This window comes from Rhopalosiphum maidis, chromosome 2, assembly GCF_003676215.2.
Source record: "Rhopalosiphum maidis isolate BTI-1 chromosome 2, ASM367621v3, whole genome shotgun sequence".
NCBI lineage: Eukaryota > Metazoa > Arthropoda > Insecta > Hemiptera > Aphididae > Rhopalosiphum > Rhopalosiphum maidis.
In genome coordinates, this window is record NC_040878.1 from 54718756 (window position 1) to 54728812 (window position 10057).

Sequence of the window (10057 nt, forward strand, 5' to 3'; positions counted from 1 at the left end):
AGGCCTAAAATCAAATCCTAAATATTGTGTTTATAAAATTATATAATGTAAATATAATAAGAAAAATATTTGCCCCTTCCCTCCCTCCCACACCAAAAAAAAAATCCACTGCCATTACAGTTCCACGAACTCAATATCCATTTCAATGAACAATTATTATAACTGAATAAAGCTGGGGTAATACACAGAGTTTTTCGCCGTGTATTCCGATGGCGTTTTCCATCGAATTTGAAATGCATTGTCTTATTTAGAGTACCTAACCTATCTATACACAACAGAAAACGCCAGTAAGCTTAAGTTTTAATGGACGAACGTGGATATAAAAAAAACTAATTGTACATAGTTTTGAATTAGGAGAGGCTATACTGATATGATGATTGATGACTGAATACAACACTGTGTATAGGCCTGGGCGTCTGACTTTAGTGCACTAGCGCTCGAGATAATTTATACTGTTGTAGTATTATCGGTTCTATGTCTATTTGTTTTCTCCTCTAAATTCTCGCTAATTAAAGGTTATAATATTCATACACACATAGGTTAATGTGATTTTTACTCAAGATTAGTAAATTATATTATAGCCGTTATAGGCGGTTACCTCAGTCGTATAAACAAAATAATTTCCTATTTTTAAATTCGCTTATTCTCGTCTACCAACATCATTTCCAGAACATTTGTTGGTTGTATCTGTTATGTATATGTTTTGTAATATAGTTATTCAACTGCATTGAGTAGGCGCGAATACAGGAAAAAAAGTCGTTGGGTTTTTTTTAAAAAAATTTACATAAATATCACACTATTCGTTTGTAGGTTAAGTAATTAATTTATTTTTTGTTCCTGATATTTCGGAAGAGGTTTTCAAAATCTTTTAAAAATTAATCGTGCATATGTATTTTAAATATTTTTATACAGATCTAAAAACAACTCGTGTTAAATCTTGTAATACATTTTTAAGAATTTTTACCCAGCGAATAATATTTTTTATCAACAAAAAACTAAGAAAATGAAAAATTTAAATTTCTATAAATTACTTAAAGATAGTCGAAATATTTTGAAAATTTTATTACGAATAAAAAATAACCATGTATACATTATATAAATCATTTGATGAAAACGCCAAGTACGATTATTGCAGGTTTTTGCATAGGTACTAAACGAATATCAAAAATTATTCTACATGTTAAAATAACAATAGATAATACAATTATAATATATTCGTGTACATAAAAAAAACTTGATAGAATAATCCAAGCTATAAGCAATAACGTGTTGATCACATAACGAATAAAACGTGAAATGCAATGCACGAACACACCACAACATCCACAACATTCGACAGTTTTTTAGCAATAAAGCCAATGCTGTATTTCTCCTATTCTTGTTTTTTTCATAAAATCAAAGTGAGGTAACTTATAATACCTATAATCTATAAGCCTTGAGTCGTAACTGGGAAATGGAGATATGACTCAACGACAAACTACGTCCACTAAACCATCAACTGTATAACCTACAGTCAGTAACGTAGCCAGGGTGAGAGCTGAGAGAGCTGCAGCCCCGAAATATCAAGAAGATTAAAAAATTATTTTAATTTTTAATAGTCTATGAAAATTGCTACAAAAATTGATCAGCCCTCCCAAAAAAAAAAAATCCTGGTTACGCCACTACCTACTGTAGTAATAACTAACAATACTACTGCTACTGTGTAGGTGGCATCAGATCTGTAACATTGCAAAAGTAAAAATTAACTCTTTATAAAATTGTACATTATACTTTTTAATTAGAGCCTCGCGGTTATTATTCCATTTATAGCGAGTGTTAGGCATTATGTAGATAAATTATCTGAATACATTTTTCGTGGGTATATTTTATCTCATCTATATAACTTTTAAATTATTTATCTAATATCTTATCTAAATAATAAAAACGGTCTTTTAACTCTTTTTTTAATTATCTAGTTAAATTGTTTACTCTATTGTCTATTTTTTTCATACAATATTTATTTACACAGTCGCATTGCATTGTAATAACATATTAAATGACCCGTAGATTTACAAAAAGTAATTTGTATACTTGCACTGTCATTAGGTAACAACTAGTTACCATACTATTACTAGCTACAATAATACCATTTTCTGTAAAATTTAGTGTAGGCAATTAAATACTCACACCTCAAAGAAATCATCTAAAAGACAACACTTTTGAAAAATTACTATGCCTAAGGTCACATAAAGAATAAACAATACTTACTTTTAATATATTAACGACCACATTAATTGATCTATATTACACATAAAGTGGTATATCATATTTTAATATTTATACAAAATAACTTTCCTAATTATTAACTATGTTTATGATCTACTATGTATTTAAATGTTTTTTATTTTAATATGTAACCAAATGTACCATTAGTACCAATCTGTTTTGAAAAAATTTTGGCTAAAAAATTGCATTTAATGTATTATAAATATTTTATTGTTATAATAGAATATATTATTTAGTATTTAATGTATACATTTTTCTAAATTTAATCAACAAAAATCTCATAAAAATAACTGCAATTTATGCTTAATTTTTTTGTTTTTGCTACAAATGTTAATAACTAATAGGGCACCTTCTATTCATTATTTAAGTTTGTTACCAAGTAAAAACTGTCTTACTGTCATTAATAGCAAATAAACTAAATATTTCAAATGATGGTCAACCTTTTTGGAAACCTTTATAATTATTTTAATAATTACCTACCTAATAATTATAACACAATTTTAATGAATGTTTGTATTTGTTCTTTTCGATAATTATAAAAAAAAATATTGATGATTTTTGATTTTGACATACCAAAAGTATAAAATTTGTTTTACTCAATGTAATGCATTCAATGCATCACTCAAATTCAACAATTTAAATATTGTTTTTATATACATATATTTAGGGAATCATGACTATCAAATTGGAAAATTTATATTGTTAAAATAATTAAATTAAAACACATGACACATCATTAAAAAAATATTTAATTTCTTAAAATATAAATTTAACAACATTAATAATACTAGGTACATTTAAAATAATAAATTATTGAGTTTAATATCAATATTCTACATATAATAAACATTGTATAAAATATAAAAAAAAACAATTTCACGTAATATAAAAACAGTCAACACTGGAATAGAATGCAACTAAATTGCTTTGGTTTTTCATAATTTCTTTAATGGTTAACAAATTATATTAATATATATAATGCTTAAACATATTATAATATTTAATTATTACATACATATTAGTCTATAATATGTTAATAACTTAAAATATTTCGATCATCAGTCTTTTCTAAATATAATCACAATAGGCCATTTAAATTTGATTAGTACATTACAAAAGATATGAAAAATATATTCATAGGTATAAAATGGTATTTTAATTATTTCCCAAACGTACTTTAGAATATATCTATAAAATAAGTTAGGTATAAACAATTTAAATGTTAATAAAACAAATAACATTAATATATATTATACAATAATAATTTTAAAAATAATTATCACAAATTATCTATATTTTTTAGTGGTTCAAATACCTAGTAAATATAGTAAATTTCAACAAAATAATAAATAACAATGAATAAAAATAGTTAATTAATTATCTTCTGATAACAAATTATTCATTATTGTTGCAAGTAAGAATAAACAGTTTTTTTCACTTCATTGATTATAAGCAAACAATTAACAGTAACAATGTCTTTATAAATAGGTTGAACTGAAACATAAATATATATTTTGGAATTAATTCAATTATGAACATGTTTAATAATTTAATAATATAACATAAATATAACTTACACATAACTTTCTTAATTGGAATGAATGATATCAAAGATTGTTCTTGTTTTTCAACTATATCTATGATACTAGGATCTTTAATATACTCTTTTAATTTCTTTAAAAGAGTTATTAATTCATCTACATGTTTGTCATTAACTTTTGAACAAAACACAAAAGCATGACCCATTTCATCAGGTTTCATCATACCAGTCTAACACGGAACATAAAAGAATGCAATTCAAATATTTAGTTAAAATAGAATTTGAAAATTATTATTAAGTAAATATAAAATACCTTTAGGAACATATTTAAAAGTATAAAGAAAACACCAACATTCACTTGAGTAAGCAACGGATATCCAATTACTAATAAACTATCAGAAGTTTGAAGCTTTTCAAATGATTCTAAGATAGCAATCAAAGAATCATGTTGTTTTCGATTATTGTTGATACAATCGCTGATATATATCGAAGTTACATCACAAACAATTAATTGGCCATTGATAGTTTGCCTCGGAATTTGAAGCCAAAAGTAACTGTAATACATAAAGAATATTCCATGTTGAAATTAAAAGTTTCAACAATAATTTTACTTGTAAATTACAATGAATTTAAAACTAACTCTCTACGCTTAATATTATCCTCAATAGGAATAGTAAATAGTGATCTTGCCCGGTTACTATAGTCGATTAGTGTATTCACACAAAACTTTGAGTTACGTATCACAGATACCGGTTTACCCATTTGTATATTAAAATCAGATGAGTGAATTTTGGCATCCTGTGTGAAAAAATCAACAATTTAACCAATCTTAATCATTTGCTAAGGACACAATTACTACATTTATATGCAGCAGTTAATACGAATTGACTCATTGCGCATTGAGTTGATTCGCATTAGAGAGCGGATTTATATGCACCTAAAATATCAAGATTAGATGTTAAATAAAATTATAAGTTAATGCAAATGTTTTTTAGTCCATGCTTTATACTTTGGATTCCATGACCAAAATAATTATAATTTAACATTTTAAAATTTCCACTAAAATATTAATTCGCATTAAAGCATTTACATGCATTTCTTAATCCCAGAGTAAGTGTTAATTCAATTTGAAAAATCGAATTAAATAATAAATGCGTATCAGTTTAATGCAAACTAAAAATGCGTTTATATGCACCTAACTCTCTTGGACTAACTCAATGTGGATTAAGTTAAAGCGCATTAATTGCTACATATAAATGTAGTAAATAATAAATATAATTTTTGATCATAAAATGATGATTTTTACTATTTTACTACTATTCCTATAAAATCAAATTATGAAATTAACCTCTGCAGTAAACCATAAAACTGATGAGTCGTATTGCCATTGATATTGATTAAACATATTAACTTCATCTTGAAGTAACTTCGCTTCATCTGATGCTTGACATTCTATCCTACGTTGTTTCTCAGAAAATGAATAATCCATGACTAACTTCATAGTTGAAACTTTTGGAAAATCATACTGTAAACTCTATTTAATTTAAAAAAATTTAGTATTTATAAAATAAGCATACAAGATACAAGTTTAATCATTTAATTTTTTATTTTTACCTGAAGTTTATTTTGTCCAACTATTTCCTGTGATGATTCTATTGGTTTTACTTTATATTTATGAGCATATGTCTTAGCAACCCAATATTGTAACTCGGTTAAATATTTAGTGTCATTTTCAATTTTTTTTACAAATCGTTCTATATTGTTTTCAATAATTTGTATTTGTAGTTCACTAAAATATTTTGAACAGTTATACATAGACGATAAAAAATCTTTAGGCAATTCTTTTAATGGAAACATACTATAATCAGACACAGCTAAAATAATAAAATAAGTCACATATAGATATAAGAATCAATATTTATGTTTATTAATAAATAATAATACATACTCCGATCAATAGTTGAAAAATATGTATGAATCCAAGGTTCTACATGTTGTAAACCTTTATATCCGCAACATACAATATAAACTTCAGAATTTCCCTGTTTACTAGTAACTGGTTTTTTTATTTGTATCGAATCAAAAGCACAGCATAACAAATATATTCGACACAAAGAATTGCATTCAAACATAGTAAACATTTTTAGAACAAAAGTACCACCTAAATTTATTTTTAAAAACATTAACAAAATTAAAAATTCACAAATATGTCTAATATTAATACAACCTTCTTGAAGTATCATTAAAGCGACCATAGTTTCAACTATTTGAAGTCGCATTACTACGTTTTCTTGTTCGTCAGGATTATTTTGGCAGTCCATACTACCATCAGCTGTTACCTGAAGGTTATAAAAAAAAAAAAATGATATAGAAGAATAAATAAATAAATGTTTTATTTACCAAATTTGCTTTATCGCCAAAACGGTTTTTAACAAAGGCATATAAATCTTTATAGAAGTTTTTTTGGAAAATATCGCCAGTATGATCCGTACCAAAAAACCAATGGTTTATTGTGAATAACATGAATCTATCATCATTTATTAAATCAGGATTACCGTTTCCTTCGTGATATGGATTTAATGAAACTCCTATCCAATCCCACTAGGACAATAAACAAAATTAATTAAATTAAATAATTATTAAAACTAATTAGAATTAGAATTACTTACTTTGACATTTATTTCTTGGCTAACAATAAAATGGTTGAGAGCAGAAATAAAACCACCCGGAGCTTCACATAAATGAACACTATACAATTTACCATTGTCAATACATTTTTGAGGTATTAATTTATAATCGTTTAATAGTTCAAAAAACTTCAACCAAGCCCCAGTTAATAATTCAGGATGTCCAATTCCTCTAACTTTAGATATGACTTTACCAGCTGGATTTGTTTGTTTTGTATTTTTATGCCATTCAGCTAAGTTAAAATCATCGAGTTTATCCTTGACTTTATTAAGTGATTTTTTTAAATTAATAAAATCTGGTAACTAAAAAAAAATAGTAAAATTGTTCTTAGTATATTAAAATAATAATTAGATAAGCACATTTAAGTTTAATAGTTTTTATTCTTTATTTATTTATTACCTATAATTATTATTATTTTATAAACTTTGAAATAATTATTTTTATTAAAAATAAAATACAGTCAAATTGCGATTTACACTTTACTATTTAAAAAAAAATAAAATAATTGTAAAATCTTAATGAAAAATATATTTTTTTTAATTTTTATAATTATGAAAATGTACAGCTCTAAATCTACTTAATACTACATTAACTACATTACAAAATAAGAATACAGATAGGCACTAAATAATTAACTAGTAAAATTATTTATAATAAATATTTTTTTAAATATCTTTAAGTACCTAAGGTTGACTCCCTTAAATGATTTTAGGTTTACCAATATCTATAAATCATGATTTAAGTACCTACATGGTATAACAATATAGTTTAAAAATTATTCACATTTTTGTAGTTAAAAAATGTTATTTTTAATATTATATGAGTTCAAAGACCATGAAATCGTGCATACTATCTTTCAAGCAGACACATGGGTATATTAATTATTTAAATACATTACTAGTTAGAAAATAATAAAGTTACAAATCATTGTATACCATATTGCTATCATAATTTTAATGTTTTATCATTTTTATAGATAACAAGTATGAACTGATTTTTTTGACATTAATAAACAGTTTAATATACATTTTATAGTAATATATTATTTTAAAAACAATTCAATAAACAGTTTAGGTTCTGTTTTTTCTAGTGTATAAAAATACTTAATTGCTATTATTTATTAGGTAATTACAATAAATTATAATCCCCTTAAGATTAAAACAATTTGTGAAAAATATAATTTCTTTTAATATTTTTTTTAAATTTTTAATTTCCAAAATGTTAATAAATATAAAATATATTAGGTATTTATTTTGTATCTAATTAATCATTATAAAAATTATTATACATAATGACTTTAACTTTCATATAAGTACCAAATTAGGTATCTGATAATAATTAATTTGTTAAACATTGATTTATTAATATTAATTTATGTACAACTACTAAAAAAGTTATAAATAAAACTTAATGTTTTAAATTACCTCCCATTTGCATTGACTTAGCATAGTGTCTGGGTCAGGAAGTTTCCATTTGGTTTGATTTGGCATGCAAAATTGCTTAGAAAACAATTGGGTTACAACTTCGTCATATTGCGATGATTTGTACTGGTAACCGTTGTAGTGTTTCTTTTCCCTGGTCCCGTCTTCTTTTGGGTACTCGTAAGTAGTGTAATTGTTATTAAACGAATCTTCAGTTTTGTCCATTTTAGTTTGCATTGCTCGTGGAATTCAAATAATAATTTACTCGTATTTAAAAGTAATTATAATAGACGATAAATGTAAAACATAAAATATTAAATAACAATCGATATTACATTGTAATCCCTATTAACGAGCATTCCGATTTGCCAATTACGAATTAGAACTTGGAACTTGGAAGACTTTAAACGTCGAGAGAATACTAGAATAGAATGGTCATTGGCCTGATTTTCTCAATGATAACAGCTTTCTACTGTTATCAAATATGATGTCGTGTCGCGCGCGCTATTTTCTAATACCGTATGTCTGCGTGTCATTATCGGCATTTATTTTTATCATCTAGTGGCACTGGCTATTATTATAGGCTATGGTGGTAACAGTATCGTGTGTATACTGTATAAGATTTGTTCCATAGTAAGAGTAACAGTGTAACTAACGCTATTACGCTAATTACTAATAAGTAATAATTTTTGTATACTATACGTTAGGACAATAGGGCTTAGAGTAAAGAGTTCTATACACACTATTACCTACCACCATACCTTATAATGATAGCCGCACTGACTAGATGAAAAAATAAATGCCAATAATGACACGCGGACACACGGTATTAGAAATTAGCACGGGCGACACATCATATTTGGGCACAGATATATAAAATAAACTAAAAATAAATTATTTTATATATCTGCGTATTTGGGAACAAATCTAGTTTAGAACCTCCTCGATATTTTGATTTTTTTTTTTGGAAACCTATGTATTTTAATGTTTTAAAAATTATGGCGCCAAAAGTTTTTTCCGGAAATCATTAGTTACGCGGATAACCGAGAGTACACTGTATTTTAACATTTTTAAAATATATGCTAATATCGTATTTTATTACGTTGTATAGTGTTAAATAATAAAAATATTTCGGTCATAAATATTATTGAAGTATAAGATGTTTTTGAAAATAAAACGTCTGGTCCAGTGTCTCAGGTCTCTCAATGTAATTAAGCAGCTACAACAGAGGAATTTAATAGCATCTGACAACCAACTCACGTGTGACCGTGGGCATTATTTAAAATTATCCGAAGATGTGAGATGCGTTGACAAATTTACTTGAAAGTGTCGAACAATAAGCAGTCATGAAAAATAAAAAAAAAATGTGACTACGTGGTCTATAAGAAAGGATACATTTTCAACAAATCACATTTATCCCTAAACCAAATAGTCTTTTTTTCTTATTTATGGCTTGAAAATGTATCTTTATCGTTTATTAAAAAAACAAATAAAAATGTCTCAACAGTCCGCTGTTGACTGGGCATCATTCCACCGTGAAATCACTTATGGATTACCTACATGGCACAAAAAAAATGATTAGATTTTAAACCAAAAAATGTATAAATGTATTTTTTTTACAACAGTTATAAAATGGACAAAGGATATTCGACGGTGTTAAAAGGGATACAAAAAATGTTTTTATAATTTCAGTAGAAAAACGTGACAAAAAAACTTTACTTAAAGCAATTAAAGATTGGATTCTACCGGGTACTACCATAATTAGTGACTGTTGGAAAGTAATTATAAAAACATTCCTTGTAAAAATTAATTGTGTTTTACCACTCAATAACTAGCTCAAATTTCAATTTTTTAGAGTTATGACTGTTTAGATAAAGAGGGATTTAAACACCTAACATTAAATCATTTTTTCGAATTTAAAAATCCGAATACTGGGGCTCACACTAACAACGTGGAAGGAATGTGGCGCCACGCTAAGGCTTCACTATCCCAGTATTAACGAAAGAAACGATTTTACGGAGGATACTTAGCTAAATTCATATTTTTGAAATGCTACAAAATTTTAAAATTAGATCCATTGATAGAATTTTTTATTTATACAGAAAAGCTATATAATCCGTTAGGAGCAATTGAGCAAGAATAT

The 10057-nt window shown here is 25.8% G+C and overlaps 1 protein-coding gene across 1 annotated transcript; it reads right to left on the reverse strand.

Annotated features, from left to right (window-relative positions):
- Positions 1-3626: 3626 nt before the first annotated feature.
- LOC113551785 (cap-specific mRNA (nucleoside-2'-O-)-methyltransferase 2-like) lies at positions 3627-10057 on the reverse strand. Its single transcript, XM_026954265.1, has 11 exons — positions 7918-10057; positions 6475-6795; positions 6206-6406; positions 6033-6144; positions 5754-5966; positions 5420-5679; positions 5154-5339; positions 4446-4603; positions 4119-4359; positions 3843-4035; positions 3627-3759 (listed from the first exon to the last, which is right to left on the reverse strand). The coding sequence occupies exons 1-11, from the start codon at positions 8149-8151 to the stop codon at positions 3668-3670; spliced, it is 2211 nt and encodes a 736-aa protein (XP_026810066.1). The 5' UTR covers positions 8152-10057; the 3' UTR covers positions 3627-3667.

Bases quoted from the DNA above. Each gene is read 5' to 3' on its own strand.
- LOC113551785 (XM_026954265.1), bottom strand. From the start codon at position 8,151: ATGCAAACTAAAATGGACAAAACTGAAGATTCGTTTAATAACAATTAC. The intron at 6,145-6,205 runs GTAAATAAAACA...TATAACCTTCAG, and splicing joins TTGGCGATAAAGCAAATTTG to GTAACAGCTGATGGTAGTAT. The intron at 3,760-3,842 runs GTAAGTTATATT...TTTATGTTTCAG, and splicing joins TCCAATTAAGAAAGTTATGT to TTCAACCTATTTATAAAGAC.